The following is a 24,121-nucleotide window of genomic DNA, read 5'->3' on the forward strand; positions in this document are numbered from 1 at the left end:
TGGAAGACCTCTCTCTCTCTCTCTCTCTCTCTCTGCCTCTGCCTCTCTGTAACTCTGCATTTCAAATAAATAAATAAGTCTTTTTTTTTTTAAGTACAAAAATGTAAAAAGAGAAAGTTATTTTTTTGGCAACTGGCACCCCATGCTACAGAAGTCAGCATTGTTGGCAGCCAATATGAATACCTTAATTAAACATATTCAAGATAAAAACTGAAATAGCTATCTATTTCTAAGTCAGCTTCAGGAGCCAAAATATACTCTGCTTACCTGTCTCAGCCTTAGAGTATTTGCTCGTTGTGAAATAGTCATCAGGATCTAGTCTTTCCTCTACTAAATGGCAGAGTCGAAAGCAGATCAGCAACTGATTACATCTGGCTTATAGGGCAGAAGCCTGAGTCCGAACGCTCATCTCTTACTGCAGGAAACCGTTTATCCTACAGATACTGGGAAAACTAACCTGTTCTTTAAAATTAGCTTTTCAAGTAGATATTGTTTTCCTCCCCCTCTTTTTTGAAGATTTATTGATTTATTTGAGATGCAGAGAGATAGAGAGAGCTCCCATTTGCTGGTTCATCCCCCCCAGAAGGCCCCAAAGGGCCCAATAGGGGCAGAAGCTGGAAGCCAGGTGTCCTGTGTGGTTAGCAGAGATCCAGCTCCTTGAGCCAACACTGCTGCTTTAGGAGGACTGGCATCAGGAGCCAGAGCCAGGGATGGAACCCAGGCACTCTGAGATGGGAAACGGGTATCGTAACTGCCAAACCAAACGCCTGCCCGCTCCTCCACTTTTTAAAACAACATTTACATTTTTGATGCTTATTTTTATTTGAGAGAGAGAAAGAATCAGCAACTTCCATCCATGAGTTCACTCCTCAGATACCTGCAGCAGCTAGGGCTGGGTCAGGCTGACCAGGAGCCAGGATCAGGTCTCTCGGGTGGGTGGCAGGGACCCATGTACTGCTGCCTCCAAGAGTGCACATTAGCATGAAGTGGAGGCGGCACTCAGCCCCAGGCTTTCCGATATGGGACGCAGGGGACGTCCCACGCAATGGTGGCTTAACCCACTGTGCCATAACACCACCATCCCCCCCCTTTTAAAGGAAACTCCCCTAAGATGAACTAACTGGGACTTCATAGCATCTCTGAGATCCTGAGATAAAGGTGTTTTTGCAGCAAGGCAAAGGGAATCCTTTGTTGGTGGGATCAGAGTGGGTCTGGCATGAGTGAGTTGGCAGGGGTACTGTGGAGTATTATGAAAATGCTTAGCATTCTAAATGATTTGGCTTACACAGCTCTAATTTTCCTAGCAACCCCCAGTCAGGATATTAATTTTAATATACGTTTCCTTAGTTTTCATTTCAACTAGGATTTATGGACCCCAAAAGCAGAACTTCTCAGGATCCTAGAATGGTAACAAGAAAGAGGTATTTCCTAATGCAGTTTGACTTTCTTCAAGGGTGGGGGCTGTGGAGCATCAGAGAGCCGTGCAGCTTTTAGCCTGAGATCAAAATGAGCTCATTCAGTCACTTTCAAGAAATATACTTGCGTGTATTGTTGATGTTCTTATTGACATGCCGATTAGGTTCAAGGCAGTTCCTGCTATGTGACTACATTCTCTTGTGCCCAAATATGTCTCTGAGGTTGCTCTGCCACGCTGATGTGCCCACCTGGTGGGGGGGGGGGCGCTCCCTGTGGATCATCACTGGCCAAGTCACCTGAGCAAGGACACCCACTGGCTGAGCCGCTGACAGGTCCACACAGGACTTCTTGTGCTCGGATTTAGAAAGAGCTTGCTCATGTTGGAGAGACATGAGCATTGGAATGGACTTGTGACGTCATGTATTCCAACCTCCCACACAAGGCAAAGGGCCCTTCCATATTCCTGACAGTAATCTAGCTTTTTTTTTTTTTTTTGCAGTCTTAATTGAGGCAAAGGATTCTGTGACATGCAAGAAGAATGGTAGTGAAAAACTTCAAATATCTAACATTTGTGCAACGCTGAACACATTGCCTTCAAAACAATCTATGAAGTACAAGAGTACTGCAAAAAGTGCATGAAAATGGGATTAAAAGATAAATTTATTCTGGTGCCAAAAATTTGAAGTGATACATACAAAGAGTCTTCAAAAAGTTTGCAGAAAATGTATCCTATGAACAAACTATGCATGAACTTCAACATTCTTTTGCACCAAAATGAACTTATCTTCTAACTCTTTTTTTTTAAGATTTATTTATTTATTTATTTGACAGAATTACAGAGAGAGACAGAGAGAGAGAGAGCGGGAGAGGGAGGGAGGGAGTAAGAGGGGAGAGAGAGAGAGAGAACGAATCTTCCATCCAATGGTTCAGTCCCCAAATGGCCACAACAGCTGGGGCTGAGCCATGCTGAAACTGAGCTGGTAGCTTCTTTCAAGTCTCCCACATGAAGCATTTGGCCCATCTTCTGCTGCTTTCCCAGGCACATTAGTAGAGAACTGGATCAGAAATGGAACAGCCAGGACTCGAACCGGCACTCATATGGGATGGCAGCACTGCAGATGGCGGCTTTACCTGCTATGTCACAACATTGCCCCCAACCCAGTTCCTTTAAAAAAATTTACTTATTTGAAAGTCAGGGAGGATGGGGGACAAAGAGAGAGAGAGAGAGATTCCATCTATTGGTTTACTCCGCAAGTGGCTACAATAGCCAGGGTTGAGCCAGGCCAAAGCCAGGAGCCAGGAGCTTCATCCAGGTCTCTCATGTGAGTAGCAGGGGACCAAGCACTAGGGCCATCTTCTGCTGCTTTCCCAGGCACATTAGCAGGTAACTGGGTCAGAAGTGGAGCAGCTGGTACATGAACTGGCACCCATGTGGGATAACAACATTGCAGGTGGCAGCTTTACCCGCTATACCACAACGCCAGCCCTTCTAATTCCATTTTCTGTGAACTTTTCTGAGAACCCTCATAGGTTTCATAATCCCATTTTACTTATGAAGAAACTAAGGCACAGAGTGACCGAGAAACTTGCCCAAAGCCACCTAGAGAGTAAGGCGTGGAGCTGAGGATCAGGCTGATGGCGATTCCAGTCCTCTTTTCACTCCATCTCCTGCCTCTGCTGTCCAGAGGCAAGGAGAGCCGTGGTCCTCGCTGCCTTCCTTCTGGGCCATGCTTTAACTTGACCTGAGGTCCCTCCTTAGCTGTCACTGTGAAAAGTTCAAAGGAGCCCTAGGCGGAACTCAGTATCTTGTAGGGGTCTTAGCTGCTTGGCAGGAGTTTGTCCCGTAGACGGAAGGTTTTCCTTAGCACGCAGCTCCCCAGGGTCCTTTCCCGGCTAGTTGGCCTCCCCTAGTTTCTGTTTTCTTGTTTGTAGGGCATCTAGTAGGTGCTCCGGGGGAAGAGGCAAGGATGATGGGAGTCTGTTTCCATTATCATTGCGACTATGCTTATTTGTTGGGAACAGTGGAGAGGTGAGTGTCTTAGTCAGTGTGAACCCTGCCATAGCAAGCCCCGTGGTCTGGGTGGCCAGACCAACGGTTTGGAGGCTGGAAGTCCAGGAGCAAGGCACCAGCAGGTGCAGTTTCTGGACAGCTCCTTCTTGCCCGCTCACATGTAGAGAGCAGAGAGAGGGAGAGGGAGAGTGGGAGACAGAAGGCAGGGTCTCTGCTGTCTTATCATAAGGGCAGCACCATGAGGAAGAGCCAAAACTGCTCCATCCCTAAGAACTGATACTAAAAGGAATGTTTAAATGAAAATACAGTAATATTTGAATAAAATGCACATGTGCCAGTGCAGATAAACAATTGTAAAACTTCTCCATTTCTTTGTGAGTTAGCTTTCCTAATTTATTTTTATGACTGGAAATTTAACTCTAAGCCAAGAGCTTTGATAAAATGGTGAAAAATGGTCTGTACTTATGCAGAGGAAGAAATTTAATTAAAATTGATATTTTAATTTCCTCTGTTTTCTAGTTGTTTGATTCAGATGCTGGTGCCAGAAAAATCCAACAAGTGAAAGACTGTTTTGTGGTTTCTTTACCAGCTAAGGAAGTCTTTTCATACTTTCCTAACTTGCAGACTGTTCCTGTCTGACTCATATAAGGAGTACTATCTGCCCTTGAGTAAGAGTTCTCGGCTCCCAGCAGAAGCACCAGCTGAGTATCTGCTGTGTTTATATGTTGGGGAAGGAATGCGTGGATGTGTGCTCCTGATTTGTTCCTAGGAAGGACTTGCACTCTGGTAGAGAAACAGGACCCAGAAATTTAACATCAATAAAGACATGTCGTGTTCTGCCGAAGCATGACTGGCTCCTGTGCGTAATGTGGGCTGGATGGGGTCAGGGTGGACTGTGGGGAAGCAGGGCTCCCCTGGGAGGATGAGCAGGCCCCTGGTTAGGAGGCTGAGGAGCAGACTTGCTCCAAAACACAACCCTGGATCCACCTTTAGCAAGACAGATCGGAAAACACGTGCTGTGTACCTGCTTTTCCAGTGTGGCCAGATGTGGGCATTTTAACAGCCAGTCACCACACAGTGCCATGTGCTCATAGTTGCTTGTTTTCTTGAATAAAAGATGGCAGAAATTTGAAGGTTGTTTTTGTTTGGAAAGGAGAGAGAGAGGGAGGAAGCCTGGGGAAGACGGGAGGGGGAAGCAGGGAGGGAACGTGACCCTTCACTTTTTGCCTGAATGTGCCCTCAGGGATTTGAAAGTGTTCAAGATGGTGAGCAAGGAAGAACACAGTGTGGAGGCTAAAGTGGAGAGAAGTCACTGAGGACACACACATGAGCAGAGGATTCCGGAGCAGGACTGTGTACGGGGTCAGAGAGTGGAAATTAGGCTTTGCAGGGCACATATGGTATCTGCTGCAACCAGTCACCTCTCTGTAGTCGTATGAATGCAAGCGGTGCACACAGCCATGTCCCAATAAAACTTTATTTACAAAACTAGGCAGCAGGCCATGCTTTGCCAGCCTCTTCTGGAAGAAAATATTAAAAATAAAGGTAGCATCTTGAATGCCACTCTGAGGAAGCTTTTGTTTTATGGCCTCAGAGACGGGAGGATTGCATTGTTATTTCCCTGGAGAACCTAGTTCAAGTGTATAACGTGCCCCTCTTGCCACCACATTCCATCCAAGTCATCATTACATGTTGCCTAGAAAACTAAGCAGTGTCCTCAGGCAGATGCTGAAAAAATAATGCAGTGAGAAGTGCTCTAGGAATTTGCATTTCTGTGCCTTAAGTCAGTAGAGCTTCTGCACGTAGGAAGAAATAGTGTCATGACGCAGGTGGGTTCTGTTGGTGAGGTAGGACAAGCCAGGATAGCATGGCTGGAGGAAATACGTGTGAGTCCGGGAGATTCTGCTAAACTTCATTTGTAAGACCTATGCCTTATAGATGGGGTCATAAACCTGAGAAATACTGGCAGACTAGTCCATAGGGGATAGTTCTACCCTAACACACAGGGACATTTTGAATGTTGTTGAGAATCCAAGGTCCATAGGTTGCCAGAACTAGCAAATAAAAATCAAGAGCACTCAATTAAATTGACATTTCAGATAACAACAACAACAACAAAATTAGGGGCCAGTGTTGTGGTATAGCAAGTAAAGCCACCACTTGTGGCACCGGCACCCCATATGGGCACCAGTTCATGTCCTGACTGCTCCATCCAGCTTCCTGCTAATGGTCTGGGAAAAGCAACAGAAGATGGCCCAGGTTTTTGGGCCCCTGCCACTCATGTGGGAGATCCGAATGATGTTCCAGGCTGCCAGCCATGGTCTGGCTCAGCCCTGGTCCTTGCAGCCACTTGGGGAGTGAACCCACAGATGGAAGATATCTCTCTATCTGTCTCTCTGTCTCTTCCCCACCCCCCATAAGTCTGACTTCCAAATAAATTTTAAAAAAATTCTTTTTAAAACATTAGTATAATTAGGTACCATTGAATCTTTGAAACAAACCCTACTAAAAATTATTTGTTGTTTGTCTGAAATTCAGGCTTAGCTGAGCATCCTGCATTTTGTGTGGCAGTGCTGAGAATGAAGACGAATGATTTCATTTTTCACACTGTATATTGCATCATTATGTCAGTTGATTAGTTATCCTTCACCAAGGTTGTCGTTTAAAAAAAAAATTGTAGGAATCTAATGACAGTTCAATCTCATTAATCCCAGCCTCTCCGATTTAGAATTTTGATTATTTATGCAAGGACCATGCTAAAATGCACTTTATTCTCGTCATGAATGCAGTAAGCCTATTTGTCATTGATAGGAAAAACAAAGCTGAAAGAGAACTATTTATCTCCTTGGGAGACTACAAGTAGTGTAATTACAATGTAATCAGAGGCGATCGTTATTGAGGCTGTGCTTTTCATCTAATAATTACAGATCATTTCTCAACCATTCATTCAAATAAGACAAGACTCTACCAGGCAGAGTCAGGGACAGTCACCTCAGTTCCCATGCCCTCTTTGTGTCCCACCTGCCCCAGTACATGGCATGACACAGTGCATGCCTGTCCCATGCCTGTGGACAGTGTGCACCTGCCAGTCTCTCCTGTTCCATGGTGTTTGTTGTGTTCATCACATAATGCTCACCATTTAGAAGGCCCCCTCTAAATGTTTACTAGTTGAATTAATGAATGAATGCTATCTGCATATGTTAAAATAATCAAGCTGTCTTTGTTTCTACATTTCTTACATTCTTAATTTTAAAAATAATTTGAGCTGGTCCTCTCCCTTGTTCCAAGTTTTAGTATTAAAAGGGAATTTTTGCTAAAGTTAGTTTTCTTGCACAACAGCCATTAAGAGGCTAACACTGAAAATGTGTTTCTCAACTGGCAAGTGTGTTTTCTGAGGAAAGGGGGAGAAGGGTTCTGATAAAATTATACCATGAGCCCCTGCGGGGAGCTGCCCCCCTAGTGTGGGACCACAGGTCTCAACAGCATCCAGCTGCCAGGGAGGTGAGCAGGTTGAGCCTGCAGTCTCCCTTCCCAGCCCCTACTGGCCATGCTCATTTGTGTGTGTGTGTGTGCGCACGTGCACTGGCACATGCATGTACAAGCATGTGCTACCTAACAGCCCCATCAACAACAGACCACATATCCTGCCATTGTCCCATAGGAGTATAACACAGCCTTGCTGTGCAGGGGGCTAGACCATGTAGGTTTGTGTAGGAACACGCACTGTGATTTTCACACAATGACAAAATCACCTAATAACAATTTTCTCAGAAGGTATCCCTTAGCATTAAGTGATGCATGACTGTACGTGTATACACACACACACTTGTACACACACATGCACACATACATAAGCTGAAATCGAAACCTAAATATCTTCCAGAGGGATGAAAGGAGATTCTTTTGACTGCATACAAGTATCAGAAATAAAGAAGACATTATTGACTTGCAACAAGTTTACATCTTTGAAACCACATTTGTATTGTTAGAGATCACTATATGCAAGCATCTCAAAGACCCTTAAGAACTGCCAGTGAATTCTGGAACACCCTGAGGAAAATTAAGGGTGAGTGGTTCCAATGCAGAAAGGGAAATGCCAGAATTTTTATCATCCATTTTTTTTTAAGATTTATTTATTTGAAAGTCAGAGTTACAGAGAGAGAGGGAGAGACACAGAGAGAGCTCCCATCCACTGGTTCATTCCTCAAATGATCACAGCAGCCGGGGCTGGGTCAGGCTTGAAGCCAAGAACCAGAAACTTCATCCAGGTCTCTCACATGGCTGCAGGGGCCCTCGCACTTGAGCCATCTTTGGCTGTTTTCCCAGGCCAGTAGCAGAGAGCTGGATCAGAAGTGGAGCTGCCGGGACTCAAACCCACACTCATATGGGATGCTGGCATTATAGGCAGCGGCTTTACCGGGTGCACGACAGCGCCAACCCCTATCCCCAGTCTTGATTGTCATCTAGCTTTGGGCATGGTTAGGGAAAGTGTGTTCCCAGTTTCCTCCAGCAGAGAGAGAGTTCATAGGAAGCAGGAATCAGGGGTTAACTCTCCTTCTCTCTCTTCCTAATTTTACCCTTATGTCTAAAGTCTTCTTCCTAGCAATCTGTGAGAACCAGAGAGGCTTCCCCGAAAAGACGCCAGGATGGACACAGCTGTGCATGCGGGCTTCCCTTTTCAGCGCGTTGAGTCCACGGTCCCACTCGCCTTTTTGTTCTCCCTTCTCTCGCAGCACCCTGGAAGGGTATTACGTGGACGACGCCCTGCAAGGCCAGGGAGTTTACACATACGAGGACGGAGGCGTTCTGCAGGGCACCTACGTGGACGGAGAGCTGAACGGTCCAGCCCAGGAGTACGACACGGACGGGAGGCTCATCTTCAAGGGGCAATACAAGGACAACATTCGGCATGGAGTATGCTGGATCTATTACCCAGTAAGACTCGGGACAGTTCAACTTTGCTACAAAGTGCACACTTTGAGACAATACATTGATTCTTCATAGTAAAGAGTATGATGCATTCTAAGCGTCCCCAAAGCTGAGGGCTGAGGCCGGGAGTTGATGAGGCTAGCTCTGCTGCTGGCATCCACTGTCCACTCGGATCCCTGGTCCTTGGGTCTACTCTTGATTCTTTTTCAGTATTGTTTTCTAGGATGATTTAGTCATGATTTGGACAAATTGTTTTTTTTATACCATGAATATAGTAAAAAAAAAAAAAAATGCATTGCTTTTCATTCCCTGGCCTACAGAAAGAGATGGTAGAATATTTCATCGTTGCTATGAATTTTATTCTGTTTCTTATATGTAAAAATGAATCCTGCAACTTACAATCTTTTTGGCATTATTACAGTGTTGCTGCTTGATTTTTATGATCCTGCTCAGTATATTTTAAGGTTTGTAGAGCTTAAATTGTGGTGATTAAAATGAACTTGCCTCTGAGTGTTTGATAGCACTTTATGATATTTATGGAGTTTATTAGAGCGAAAAGATATGGTAAAACTCATGGGTGGGAACTAATGCACTCATTTTTGTTTGCATTTCAAATATCCCATCTGTTGTTAGTGAATTTCCAGAAAATGTTTCAGAAAAATAGACCTGAGGAAATATTTTATTTAATATTTTATTTCAGCTAGAAGTTAAGTCAGAATACATTTTTGCTTATTCTGAACCTATCTGCTCATGATTTTAAAATGTTCATAAAAACAAATTATTTGTAATATGGTTTATAAGAATAGCAGCCCTAGCTAAATTTACTCACACATAATTGGTCTTAAATAAATCATACTCTAGGAAAAGAACATCGTAAAACTTTTTCTAAGAATTGGGGAAGCATTTCCATATGGTCTTGGTAGGATCTGGGATGGATCAAAAGCCGCTGGAGTTCCTACCTAGAAGGAACTAGCAAACAGGAGGTCAGGAAGCTGCAGGTTCTTGTGGAAGCCCGAGACTGCACCATGAACACCTTGCTGCCAGGTGCTGGGGGCAGCCGATATGGCAGGGAAAGAGGCAAACTGCAGGTGGCCAGTGAAGTCCTTGGATGAGATCCAAGATGTGATAAGATTGGTGAGCAAATTAACCTCGCTGAACATGCAGCTCCATTTTGGCCACTAGCCTTCTTTTAAGAAAAAAAAAAGTTATTTATTTTACGTTTATTTGAAAGGCGGGGGTGGGAGTAGGGATTGGGGAGAGAGAGAGATCTTCCATCTGTGGTTCACTCCCCATATGCTCATAACATCCAGGGCTGGGCCAGGCTGAAACCAGGAGCTGGCAACTCAGGGAGGGTCTCCCATGTTGGGGGCAGGGACCCAGGTACTTGAGCCATCACCTGCTGCCTCCCAGGGTGTACATGGGCAGGAAGTTAGATCAGAAGTACAGAGTAGGGGCGGTGCTGTGGCACAGCAGGTTAAAGCCCTGGCCTGCAGTGCCAGCATCCCATATGGGCGCCAGTTCAAGTCATCCCATATGGGCGCTGGTTTGAGTCTCAGCTGCTCCTCTTCCGATCCAGCTCTCTGCTATGGCCTGGGAAAGCAGTAGAAGATGGCCCAAGTCCTTGGGCCCCTGCACCTATGTAGGAGACCAGGAAGAAGCTCCAGGCTCCTGGGTTCAGATCAGCTCAGCTTTGTTCATTGCGGGCAACTGGGGAGTGAAGGAAGACCTTTCTCTCTCTGGCTGTACCTCTCTCTGTAATTCTGTCTTTCAAATAAATAAGTCTTTTTTAAAATTTTTTAAAAAGAAGTACAGAGTAGCCAGGTGCCCAAGCAACAACTTAACTGCTTTATCAACTGTCCACTCCTGTTAGCCTTCATTCTTTTTTTAACTACCAAGAGAAGATTCTGCTTTTGGAAGGAAGCACTGGGGAGTTGTAAGCTTTAAGCTTGATTTGGTGGATAGCACTTGCTTCATGGCTGGTGTCCATTGGCAGTTCAGAAAGATGACCACACTCCCTACACTCTGGATTCTGAATAAGTTGAGAAACACTAGACACTAGTGTCAGAGAGCAAGTTGCCAGTTTTATTGTGGTAGTGGTGGCTTGAGATACATGGCATGAACCCAAAACCAGAATGGGCTGCCACCCCGTCCCCTCTGAAATGAATAGATGGGCCAGTATCAGATAGAGTCCCTAGATAGCTGTGGGTTCCCCCCAGGGGCAGGGGACCTGCCTCAGGCAGCTCCCCAAGAGAGGGCAGGGATGGAGGGGCTGTAAGGTTAGCCTGCAGGCACTGCTGGTTCCCAGGACCTGCGAGAGCGTGAGCAGAAAATGAGACGGACACATGGCAGTAGCCTTACCCTCTAACCAGCAGCAGGCAGAGCCATGGGTGTCAGATGCTCCTTCTCAGGATGAAGGAGTCCAGGGGAGCCCAACGAGCAGAGCAGAGACTGTCCTGCCTCCCCAGAGCTACTGGGCACTGCAGATGTGCCCGTTTTTGTGATGTGCAGCCAAAGCAGGAATGAGGGAAGGGGAAACAATGACTCTCCCTACAGCATTTATAAGCTCACTCTAAGGATAGCTTACTTCTTTCAAAAAGAAGCTGTGATATAAAGTTTTTAATTGAAAATTCATAACTCCTTTTGGAAAGAAAAAGGATTTCGGCTTTATTTTTCTGGAAAAAGAAGGCACTTCCTCCAAATGCCAACGTGTGAAGGAGCGGAGTATGAGGCCCTAGGAAGACAGACTTCTGCTTGAAGGAACCAGTTTGAATCGATGGCTCACTTACATTAATTACAGCGTAAAGGAAGCACACACGCTCCAACTCGCTTCAGCTCAATAAGCAACACTAAGAACCCGAAGGCAGACCGTGCCGGGAGCATCATCCTCATTTATGCAGGGTTACTGAGAATTAACTCAGGGAGGAGAAAGCCATGAATATATCCTGATGCCCTTTCAGTCCGTGAAAAATTCTTCCAAACATCTTCCTTTCTATAGAAGTGTGGTGATACGTTTTTCAACATGTAGGATCTTTTTCCTTCAAAAAGCAATTAGACTATGGGAAGCTATAGGAATCATGAACATGATGTTACTTATTCCTGCTCTCTCTCAATTAGCCGCCTTTGAGACCCCTCCAAAGTAATCCTACAGGACTTTGACTAGCTAACTGATCCTAGATCCTTGAGCTGGGGAAATCAATTGAGCTTTTGAGAGGACATCGTGGCATTACTATTGTTAGACCAAACCCACGATGTTTTGGATTTTCGAAGCTATCCTGTAAGGACCTTCTGAATAAGGGTGGGGCTGGGGGGAGGAAACATCGCTGGCATCCCAAATTAAATTATTCAGTACTTTTTTTGGCATCCCAGTTCAATTCAAAAAGTACGAATGGAGTGCCAAATGTATCCCTAGCACTGACCAGGATACAGAAGCAACTGATGGTCTCTGCTCTCTCATACTCAGAGCCTAGGGAATGAAACATACAAAAGAGTTAAAAAATGAAGCAAAGCTGACCCCTCTCCTGGAAGGGGCAAAAGGAAGCAGTAAAGAGTGGGAAGAAAGAAGTGATGTGGAAGGGAGTTCAGTTTAGTTGCACTTTTTTTTTTTTCAAAACTACCTTTCCTTCAAACTCTATAAAGATTCAGAGAAGCAGTGTCCACAAGTCCTTTTGGCCATCTCTTAGAAAATGCAGGCAACGCTATCTTTACTCATGTACACAAAAAACTCTTCAGTTCAAATTGACCTAAAAGATTTCCTTAGTAGATTGCAAATCCAAAATAATGTTGCGAAGTGGGAGCAAATGAATACGGGCAGCCGAGAGTAGCAGTTACTGTTTCTTGCATAACAAACCAACCAGAGAGCTTATCCAAGATCATAAAGCACAGCCTGTCTCTTATTCTCCAAATCAGGTGCACAAGCCCCTGTGTCTAGAACTTTCTAGCAGTGTGTGTCAGGTTGGGGTCGGGGTTGGGGGCGTAGGTTGAGAAGATACGTGTCATGTGGTTAGATCTGTAGCAACTCACCATCATTTGCTCTCACTTCTCCAAGTTACTTCGGATTTCGCACGTGAAAAGATCAAGGTTGTCAACAGCTGTAACAGTGGTCACATTAACAGTGGGAGTGCAGAAGAGAATGGTCCTGGGCTCGTGTCCGGAGATGAATACTATATGTAATATTGTCTGGTTTTTGGCTTCTGCCACCAGGACGGAGGCAGCCTTGTGGGAGAAGTAAATGAAGATGGGGAAATGACGGGCGAGAAGATAGCCTACGTGTACCCTGATGAGAGGACCGCACTCTACGGGAAGTTCATTGACGGAGAGATGATAGAAGGAAAACTGGCCACGCTTGTGTCCACTGAAGAAGGCAGACCTCACTTCGAGCTCATGCCTGGAAGTAAGTCCGCGGGGCTCTGATGCCAAAGCAGGCTGCCAGCACTTGACAGACGTTCCGTTTCTCCTCGGGGTGGTTCGCTTTAGTGCTGTCGGAGGCAGGGAGTCAGCTTTGGCTGCAGAACAGGCTCCTCAACAGGTTTCCGGCAGCAAACGCAGCCTTGGCCGAACTCGAGACTCCTGGTCAGGTTTGTGTGTGCTCTGAAGGGACAGTGGCAGTCTGGGGCAGGGCTTCTCAGGGTGGATCACAGAAGTGTCAGAGCTAACGCAGGTGCCTGTGATGCCTTTTAAAGCCTCCCCTGGGAACTGACACTATGTCACTTTCACCCCCTTCCCGTGGGTCTGAGCAAGTCCAGTGGCCGACCCAGCCGAACGCTGGTGAGGCAGGCCAAGTCCTCTATGCACTTCAGTAGATGTTGAAAAGTCACGTGACAAGGGGCGCAGATACGTGATTCTAGCAATGGGAAGGAGTAAAGAAAGAACCACAACAATTTAGTCAATTGCAAATTGCTATTTCTCTAAAAGACCTGAACTGTGATTTGATGCTACTGAAGAATCAAGCCAGATAGGTCTTCCAATTGGTACAAACTGCAAAGCTGACTCAACCTGAGCTCTACCTGGAAAAAAAAAAAATGCATGCTCGTACCCCTGCCCTCTCGGTGCCCAGGTCTTGCTTGGAGCACATACTCCACACATACATGAACCCAGCTGAATCCATACTGGGGGAAAATCCTGTTTCCTCTTAGAGGCACAACATGACACAGCGAAACATTTTCCTGAGTCTACAGTGGCTTACTGTAGAAAGTCAGGAAAATTTTTTAAAAAATGAAAATTTTGCATTCCAAGTGGCACAGCAAAAGAAAGCTGTATGACTTGGTCTGAGTCCTTGCAAACCATTTATGACCCAGATTAGATTACAAGGAGAAAGAAGTGGAAAAGGTAACAAATCTATCATCTTCTAGGCTTAAGGAATATTTAGCAACTTGGAATCTGAAGGAGAATCTCCAAAGGAAGAGTGTCCAAAAATGGGAAAGCTAGCATTGTATTTAGCTGCAATTTCAGTTGCTTTAAATGTCTCAGGTTTTTTTCTTTTTTCCAAGTTAGAAATTGAGGCAGTCCAAATGCAATGTGGGTTTCTGGATTGGATCCTGGAACAGAAAAAGGACGTTAGTGGAAAAAGTGGTGAAATCTGAATAAAGTCTGGAGTTTGGTTCATAGTAATGTCTCTGTTGGTTTCTTAATTTTGACAAATGTATCATGGGAATGTACGAACTTAACACTGGGAGAAACAGCAAGGACTCTCTGTACTATCCTTGCAACTTTTCTGTATATTTTAAATTATTCCAAGATGAAAAGCTTATTTTTAAAAAGGAAACAGTAATCTTTGAACTACAGATTCTAATGCCTGTGCTCTTGACATCTGCTGTGAAAGGAGACAGCGTTACAGTGTTTAGAAACAAGGTGACTTGGGATGGGGAGGAACCCAGCTGGTGATGCCAATTTTAAAACTTCAGAAGTGACAGCATGTTTAGTGCCAAGAGCCTGAACCTAAGAGTCGCCTAATCAGAGTCCCAGCTCTCTAACATTTACTGTGTTATAGTCTTGAGCAAGTTATTTATTCTTTTTTAAAAAATATTTATTTTATTTATTTGAAAGACAGAGTTACAGAGAGAGGTAGAGACAGAGAGAGAGGTCTTCCATTCACTGGTTCACTCTGCAGATGGCCACAATGGCCGGAGCTACGCCAATCTGAAGCCAGGAGCCAGGAGCTTCCTCTGGGTCTCCCACATGGGTGCAGGGACCCAAGGACTTGGGCCATCTTCTATTGCTATCCCAGGCCATAGCAGAGAACTGGATTGGAAGAGGAGCAGCTGGGACTAGAACTGGCGCCCATATGGGATGCCGGCGCTTCAGGCCAAGGCGTTTACCCACTGTGCCACAGTACCAGCCCCTCCAATTACTTTTCTTATAACTCCTGGTTGCAAATAGAAAACACCCTGTTCACTGTCATTTAAGACCAAAAAAAAAGAGAGAGAGAGAATTTCTTGGCAGGACTCTAGCAGGTCTTGGTAATTTTAAGGAAACTTCGCACAGCTTAGCATCAAAAGGGTCAGGAGCCTTGCTGCTGTGGGTAACCCTGAAGAAGCATGGTGTAGGACTAGTTCCGCCCCAGTCCTCCCTCCCACTGATCAGCCAGGGAATGAGGGTCCCACAGGAGTCATGTGGCCATCAGGACTGGTGGTTGGGAGAGGAGGAAGACTATGTAACTAGCTCACGTAAAGCACAGCCCACCTCCGCCCGGCTTCTCCTCCCAGCCCTTTCTCTTGGTGCTTGCGGAACAGCCAACTGCATCTAGTTCTCTGCTTACGTCAGCAGATTTTCTCACTTAAGCTTCAGGGTGGAATTTCTTCTCACCTCTTCATTCGCCTAGGCAGGAACTCCTTTCGCTGGCCCACCCCTGCTCCATCTTGAAGGCTCAGCTCCCCTCCAAGACTTGGCGTTGGCCAAGAGAAGGAATAGATCTAGTCAAAAGCCCAGAACAAAGCCCTGGACACAGGAAAGGAGCAGAAGCAAAGGATGTGTCCTGTGCACGTGCCAGGGGGTAGAGTGGAGGTCAGCACACACTGGAAAGAGAGCACCCATCTGCGGCTCCTGTGCGTCCTTGCTTGGTCCCTGACAGCCCTGGGGCACACAGCACGGCTCTGATGAGAGTGGTCATCTCAGGAAGTACGTGGGGTTCCTAGGAGAGTCTCCACACGATGGATCAGAGAGTCCACACAACAGTTGGGTTGTTAAAAAGGTTTTTAGAAACAAATTCACAGGGCTGGCACTGTGGCATAGCAGGTTAAAGCCATGGCCTGCGGAGCCAGCATCCCATATGGGCACTAGTTCGAGTCCCGGCTGCTCCTCTTCCAATCCAGCTCTCTGCTATGGCCTGGGAAAGCAGTAGAAGATGGCCCAAGTCCTTGGGCCCCTGTACCCATGTGGGAGGCCCAGAGGAAGCTCCTGGTTCCTGGCTTCCAATCAGCCCAGCTTTGGCCATTGTGGCCATTTGGGTAGTGAATCAGTGGATGGAAGACCTCTCTCTCTCTCTCTCTCTCTTTCCCTCTTTCTCTCTCTCTCTCTCTCTCTGCCTCTCTGTAACTCCGCCTTTCAAATAATAAATAAATAAATCTTAAAGCACACACATTCACACGAAATTCTGTACGTGGACTGTGTGCATGTCTGTTACTGATTTGCTCTTAGAATTGTGCCTCATCTATCTCTGCCCTGCCTTTAGTGCAGCGGTGTCTGCCCCCTGCAGACTTCTGTCTGGACTGGATCACAAAGAGTCCTGTGGTCTCGCACAAAGAGAGGGAAGGGAGCAGCGTGAAGCCCTCATTGTGTCAGGCAGTGCCTTCCACAGTGGCCCTGTCACCTCCTGGTTCCATCTCCCACCAGGAAGGTGCACTGTAGCTCCAACCACGCCCGCTCTGGAGGCGTGGGCACATGCTTCCTCCTTTGGTCTTTGGCTTAGGGTGGCACCTTTGGGCTCCTGCCTCTTTCTGTCCAACTCCTTGGTTCTTCTGTTCCCTGTACAACCCCATCAAATCCTGTCTTTTGAAATGCATGGACTGTTACCTAGTTAGACCCTAGGGTTGTTTTCTAACTTTCAATTTGAAGCATTAATTTGGGTTTGGGTTGTTAAAAAACAAACAAAAAACCCAGAAACAGGAACTGGAGACCCCTGAGGGACTGATTAGTAGAGTTATCAGTGAGGCCTTAGCGCACCCAATGCTTGACTTTGCAGGAGCGAGTCTTCTAATTGCCGAGTTCAGCTCCCTCTTTGTTAGCCTTCAGAGCACTGGATGTCTTGGTGGTGCTTGGTGAGGATTCTCTAGGGCTAATTCTTTGAGGAGAGCCAATGGTTATTCTAAGACAGCTGTGTACCTCAGTTTCGGGAATAAATTACTCACTGGCTCTGGCACCACTTTCATAGGAGTGTGACGACTTCATTAATGCGTTAGCAAAGGCAGTGCTGCCCTTAGTTCTAGCAAGGCTGAACATCTGTTCTGAGTGCTAGGGACTCCTGCCTGGGCTCAGTTGTTGAATTCTGCAGACCATAAAAAAAAAAAAAAAAAATTTAAATGCATTACCCAATTTGATCTGACCAAAGAGATCTCAAAATTTCATGATAAAGCCTTTTCTTGATTAAAAATGTTAAGTACCCAAGCATCTTTCAAATCAGTTGAGTCAAGAAAACCCAAAAGCAAATGGAGATTTTAAGAGATATGGCTGGCCGGCGCCGTGGCTCAACAGGCTAATCCTCCACCTTGCGGCACCGGCACACCGGGTTCTAGTCCCGGTCGGGGCGCCGGATTCTGTCCCAGTTGCCCCTCTTCCAGGCCAGCTCTCTGCTATGGCCCGGGAAGGCAGTGGAGGACGGCCCAAGTCCTTGGGCCCTGCACCCCATGGGAGACCAGGAGAAGCACCTGGCTCCCGCCTCCGGATCAGCGTGGTGCGCCGGCTGCAGCGCGCCGGCCGCGGCGGCCATTGGAGGGTGAACCAACGGCAAAAGGAAGACCTTTCTCTCTGTCTCTCTCTCTCACTGTCCACTCTGCCTGTCAAAAATTTTTTAAAAATAAAAAAAAGAGAGAGAGAGATGGCTGATGGCTATTCATTAAGACCTAAAAATAAAACCCAAGAGTGGCTCTGAAAGCTAGTCGCTTAAGTTGAAGAATTTCATTCTGCTTGGTATGACTTGAATGACATTTTTCATTACTTAGCTCTTTTTTCTCTCAGGGATAGATAAAACGCTTTCACTGCCCTGTGCACTTGGACTGACATTGTTGTTTGTTTTCAGGCTCCGTGTACCACTTCGACAAGTCCACTTCTTCCTGCATCTCCAGCAACGCTCTGCTTCCAGACCCTTATGAATCAGAGAGGTACTTTCCTCCTTGTGCTTTTCACCATTTGTGTGAGGTGAAATCACCCCAGTCATGGGAACTAGCCTACCTCTGGGGCTCTCCTGCCCAGACCAAGCTCCTTGCAAACGTGCCTTTTTCCTCTGCAAGGCCTCCAAATAAATACGCACACAGTCTGAGGAGAGCCATCTTGCTTCCATGCAGAATCTGTCTCTGTGGCAGGATTTCTCCACCTGTCCAGCACAGCCCAGCCCAAGTAGCAGTCCCGGGAGGCAAGCCTGGCTGGGAAGACATGTGGCCCTGCCACGCCCTGTCCACGTGCGCCTTTGATGTGGGTTAGGGTGCTTCAATTTTTCCCTCCAGGTCCTTGCTTCCCAGAGACAAGCATTGCGAGTACAGACATGTATAAGATACAAAAAATAGGAGCAAAATGTATTCCAAAGGCGAGAAAGTGAACACACATGTAAGCGTGGGTTATCGCCCATAGAGATAGACCCATCGTGACCACCAGCACCTCCAGCCCTGGTCTGTGGAGAGAGAGAGAGAGAGAGAGAGAGAGACTGACCTGTCAGTTGATGGCCTCTTTTAAGAGGGAGGGGGTGGTGCCTCTACAGGCATGAAGCCACCTAGGAATTATATGGCACCTCCTCAAGTTCCACCTGGGAGCTTAATGTCCATATTTTTATGGTATCCTCCCTTTAGGCCCGGATGAAGCAGATGCAACCCTGGAACTTGTTTGACAAGGTGGAGGATAGCATTACAAATGGGGGCTTCTGACTTCCAGCTCAGCAGACCTAAATGAACTTCCTGCCCACCCTGTGTCACCCTCCTTAGGGCTCCAGGGCTGCAGTTTATGCAGCAGTCCCTCTGTCCCCTGGGGAGCACGTCACACTCACTTATGCTGTCCCCTACACATCCAGAGCCCTCCTTATCTTCCACGCCCAGCAGAGGGGTCTGGAACCCAAGATAATTTCTTTATCCACTTAAAAAGGACAGGAGTGAAACAAAGGAGGTGTGAGATACATAAAGATCCCAGCTTATAAAGGACACATTTCCGATTCTGGACGCTCACTCCCAGAGTGTCCAGCCCACGCCATTTCCTCTCATGCCTACGGCACAGCTGAGGTCCCGCTCCCCATGGCTGTTTTCTGCTACCCTGCCTGGGTAGCACTGGGTCTGTTTATAGTAAAGAACTCTCCAAGGTGGGTTTTCTCTCGACTTTGCTCTTTGTAATAAGCACGTATTGCCTCCCATCCCGTTTCTATTTCTATTACCATCTCAGAAATAGGGCTCTTCCCTTGTTTCACTAACAGGGCTGACTCTACAATGTGGCCTCTTTTCTGGACATGAGACTCTGGCCCAGTTACAGAGGGATGTCTGGTCTCTTTGTTAGCCTCAAACAACACAGTCCATAGTTGCATGTGTCCATCTTTCGTGTTATCATTGTTGTGATGACGCTGCCTAACGGTATCTTGCTAACCACTGCTGCTTTACAAAAGCAAACATTTTCTTTTATGCTCCTGGTCCTGTGGGTTGGCTGGAGTTCAGCCTCTTTTGACTGGGACCAACTAGGCTCGGCTGGATTGGGCTGGACTCCAGGCTTCCAGTTGGGTTCAGGTCTGTTTCACATGTCTTCATTCCAAGATTCCAGCTACAGGAGCCGCTGTCCCCTTGGGCATGTTCTCCTCCTGGAGACAGTGAGAACTCTGGGGGTGGGCACAGTGGGGCTGGCAGAGACCTGCCTCGCCTCTCAACACCAGACACACAGCATGCAGTCACTTCCGCTGGGCTCCACTGGGGAGCAGGCAGGAAATCAGAAGGGCAGGGATGCAACCCCCACCACCACCACCACCACCAAGATTGCATGGTGCAGGGGCAGGATGTCCTAGGAGTCTCCCAAAAGTTCATGAAGAATTCGTATTATGAAAAAGCTATGTGAGGGGATCAAAAATGTTCCACCAAAATAAACTTATCTTTTAATGCTATTTTTCCACAAATGTTTTGAAGTTCCTTCCTATACTTCTGTCACAGGGAAAGTAGAGCGCTGGAAGCAATAATTCAATCTTTCATTTCATAAAATAAGCCTAAGGTCCATGTAACAAAAATTCTATGTCCAGTTCCTGCCAGGTGCCGGGACATCTACTGTCTTAATAAATTCAGTTCCATAATTGTGAATGCTGTTTCCTCTTATAAATCAGTGGTTTTCCTGGACAAGGGCACACAGTAAATATTTTGGGTGTTTTAGGCCATCTGATTTCTGTTGTAATTACTCCGCTCTGCCTTTGTGGCGCTAAAGCAGTCGTATACAATGCTAAACAAATAGATATGGCTGTGTTCTAATAAAACTTTATTTACAAAAAGAAGCAACAGCTGCATTTGACCCTCGGGTTATAAATAACATCTGTTGTTGGTAGATTTCTGAATGTGAGCCATTCTAACCCGGGTGAGGTGAAACCTCATTGTGGTTTTGATTTGCATTTCCCTGATTGCTAGTGATCCTGCACATTTTTTATGTGTCTGTTGGCCATTTGGATTTCCTCTTTCGAAAAATGTCTATTGAGGTCCTTGGCCCGTCTCTTAAGTGGGTTGTTTGTTTTGATGTCGTGGAGTTTCTTGATCTCTTTGTAGTTTCTGGTTATTAACCTTTATCTGTTGCATAGTTTGCAAATATTTTTTCCCATTCTGTCGGTTGCCTCTTCACTTTCCTGACTGTTTCTTTTGCAGTACAGAAACTTCTCAATTTGATGCAAATTTTCATTTATCTTAATAACTGTCATTCTTTCATGTCAAAGATTCATCTTGAGGTTTAATTAAAACAGTCTTTCCCTCCTAGCTGGCACTGACAAACTTGAATATAGTTTTAATGAATATTGGAAAGTTCTTTTACTTATCCAGTAAGACCATGAAAATTGTCAGTAACTAAAAAGAGAAAATTCAACCAAGAAAAAAGAGACCCCCTTGTGTCAAGCGCCAGGCAGTTTTATGAATATGCAATAATTTTATTGGCAAATTTTGAACACCACTCCTAAAAGAGACACAACTGCCACTTCTTCCATTCCCAGTGCTAAAACTTTATAATTTTACTTCCTTCCTTCTTTGTTGGATTATTATAAGCTGACATTTTGGCTTCGGTAGCCACAATGCTCTTTGTTGGTCGATGTAAAAAGTGACTTATCAAACTAGAAAGTCATTATTCAATCCTCTTTTTCTCTGTAGGGTTTATGTTGCAGAATCTCTCATTTCCAGTGCCGGGGAAGGACTGTTTTCGAAGGTGGCAGTGGGCCCCAATACCGCCATGTCTTTTTATAATGGAGTCCGAATTACACACCAAGAGGTGAGAGGGTGGGAGAGGAAGCTGACGAGATTGGCTGAGGGCTTTGTGCCAGATAGCACTCTTTACTTTCATATTCACCAGAAATATTAAGGAACAAACGGATTGGCATTTCTATAAAATTGATTGGATAGTTTCCTCTTTTTTTTTTTTTTCTTTTTGAGGCTTAATATTTTTTTACAAGTTCCATTGCTGTTTTATAGAAAGTGTGATGATGCCATAAATCAGGCAATAATTGCTTTGCACTGGACCATACCCAGTGTCCGAAAAGAATCAAGCTCCAGTCAGACCGTGTCATAATTAATCTATGACCTTGGGCAGGGTGCTGTGTAGGGGAAGCCCCTGCTTCTGATTGTGTGAGTCCACCCACTAGCCTACATCTTGTCAGGAGTAAGGGGTTCTAGTGCCAAAAAAAAAAAAAAAAGACTGAAATCAGGAAATTAAAGTCATACAAGCCTTGATACTATGTCCAACATATATGTGTTTTGGTTTTGTTTCTTTGCCTCCTAAGAGTCTGCTTAAAGGCAAAGTTCAGCTGGGGAGCCTCACCCTTATCTCACTTGGAGGAGTTCGGGACTTAAGCTTGTATCTGGCACCCACATTGATGCCCTCGCCTTTGCACCTATTCCTATGCCACCAGGAAGGGAAATGCCCTGCGATAGTCACATTATTCTACATTCAGAGCAATTGCACAGCAAAAGATGGTGCTTTACTCAAACTGGGCTGTGGCCAGGTAGATGGGGTCCCTATGGAACAATCCAGAAAGTCCCCGAAGTTCAGCCTCTGAAAGTAGTTCTTGGAGTTCTGTGTGCACGCTGGGTATCAGCCACCTCTGCACACTTACTCCCTTTGAATAAATTTGCTTTTGGCTGGGAAAATAAAAAAGAAAGTGAGTAACTCTGAGATAATGCTATGATACAGGATTAGTGTCCCTTATCTGAAATGCCTGGGACCAGAAGTGTTCTAGGTTTCAGAATATTCCCATATACATATGAGGTGTCTTGGGGTAGGGCGCAGGTCCAAACAGCAAATTCATGTATGCTTCATATACACCTTACACACTTGCCTGAAGGTGTTTTATATAACATCTTTAGTGCACCCACTCTTTGCAACCTGTCACATGCGGTGAGGTGTGGAATTTTCCATTTGTGGCACTGTGTTAGCACTAAACAGTTTAGCATTTGGGAATATTTTAGATTTAAGGTTAGGGATGCTCAGCCTGAGTTTGTTTATTTAAATATTTTACAGAAAGGAAACAGAAGCTTAAAGAGGTTAAGCAACTTGGCCAAGGTCACAAAATCCAGTATCAAAAAGTACAGGCGCTCCCTATGTGGTATTATAAAGATGAATGAAACTCCCTCCCTGCCCTCATGAAATTTAGATTCTGTTGAGGAGATAGGAAAAATTCATTAACTGTCTTGATCCATTTTGCATTGCTAGCAACAACAACAACAAACCACTGAGGCTCGGTAATTTACAAAGTAAAGAGGCTTGTTTGGCTTGTGATTCTGGTGGCTAAAGGGGGCTGAACAACGTGGTGCCTATATCCTGGTGATAGACTCTAGGCTGCACCACTCGTGATAGAGAAATGGAAAGAGAACCAATCACACACCAAAGGAGGCTCCCCTTTAACAACCATTCTCACCAGAACTAGCCTGGGTCTGCATGTCTTCCGAGAGCAGACCACCGCAGGGCCCATTTAGACCTTACTTCTTAAAGTTCCCAACACCTCTGAACCCTCCAGGGAACCAACACATCCAAACCAAAGCAACAGCCATTAACAGTGTATGAGCCCAAGGGTCCCGTCCTGACATGACGTGGCCAGGCTGGAATCGTAAGATCCATGAGGATTCTGTTCACTCTTGACAACTGCTGGGTTGGATCCTGGTACCTAGAACAACATCTGACACACAGTCGTCACTCAGTGAACGCCCACTGAGTAACTGTCATATACAGATAAAGGCATGGTTGTGATGGAGAGGCAGGAGGGATGGTCCGCCTCCAAGAGAGAGCAGTCCTGTACGAAAATGCAGTCCTGTTGGCTCCCGGAGGCTGTTGGGCCGGCATGCCCAGGTCCTGGGGGTGCTGGCTGGGAGTACTTTGGAGAGGGAAATCCTCATGGTTGCCCTGCAGGTGGCAAATCCTGTTGTAGGTAGGAGAGTACACTGGTCCTCGTCGGGTCTGTCTGCTGGTCACGCTGATGGCCCTCCTGGGGCACAGGTGCAGGACGTCCTTGCAGCCCCTTTGTTCCTGGTTCCACTTTGCCTCTTCTTTTGCCTCATTTTATTTGCCTGTTTTTCGTTTGTTTGCACATTTTTGCTGGGCCCCCCCCCCCATGGAGGGGCCTCCTCCCTATCCATGGAGATGCTCATAGCTTCTTCAGCCACTCCAAGCTGGGGCCTGGGGTGTTCCTGGGCATGGCTGGGCACAGCAGAAATACTCCCAGCACCCCCAGAGGGGCCCTGGGGAGCTGCAGGATGTGGCCTAGTTGTTCACGAAGGCAAACTCAGCATTGGGGCTGGGGGGTGGGGGCAGAATTATAGCAAGGTCCCTCCTGGTGAGGGACATCACCACAACGGCTCCTCAGCCAGGCATTCAGGAAAGAACAGTGGCAAGTGGCCTTTGTCTACTTTTTAAGATTTTATTTATTTATTTATTTATTTATTTATTTGAAAGGCAGAGTTACAGAGAGGCAGAGAGAGAGAGAGAGAGGGGTCTTCCATCCATTGGTTCACTCCCCAGTGGCTGCAATGACTGGAGCTGTGCAGATCTGAAGCCAGGAGCCAGGAGCTTCTTCCGGGTCTCCCACATGGGTGCAGAGGCCCAAGGACGTGGGCCATCTTCCACTGCTTTCCCAGGCCATAACAGAGAGCTGGATTGGAAGAGGAGCAGCTGAGACTCGAACTGGCGCCCATATGGGATGCTGGCATTGCGGGTGGCGGTTTTACCCACTACGGCATAGCACTGGCCGGCCCCTCGTCTACTTTTAAGTCAGCTTATCTGGTTATACTTTTGACTGTCTTTATAAGGGACATAAAATGTCAATCAATAGTAAACTGAGGGGGCTGGCGCTGTGGCGCAGTGGGTTAACGCCCTGGCCTGAAGCGCCAGCATCCCATATGGGCACCGGTTCTAGTCCCACCT

General features: G+C 46.2%; 1 protein-coding gene across 1 annotated transcript in view; it reads left to right on the forward strand.

The window, feature by feature from the left end:
• Positions 1 to 24,121, forward strand: part of SETD7 (SET domain containing 7, histone lysine methyltransferase) — a 49,602-nt gene that overhangs the window by 14,209 nt on the left and 11,272 nt on the right. The window contains exons 3-6 of the mRNA XM_062199591.1: positions 8,161 to 8,362; positions 12,557 to 12,746; positions 17,586 to 17,667; positions 20,863 to 20,980. Coding sequence (XP_062055575.1) covers positions 8,161 to 8,362; positions 12,557 to 12,746; positions 17,586 to 17,667; positions 20,863 to 20,980 — 592 coding nt within the window. The remainder of the gene's footprint in view (positions 1 to 8,160; positions 8,363 to 12,556; positions 12,747 to 17,585; positions 17,668 to 20,862; positions 20,981 to 24,121) is intronic.

This window comes from Lepus europaeus, chromosome 8, assembly GCF_033115175.1.
Source record: "Lepus europaeus isolate LE1 chromosome 8, mLepTim1.pri, whole genome shotgun sequence".
Taxonomy (NCBI): Eukaryota; Metazoa; Chordata; class Mammalia; order Lagomorpha; family Leporidae; genus Lepus; species Lepus europaeus.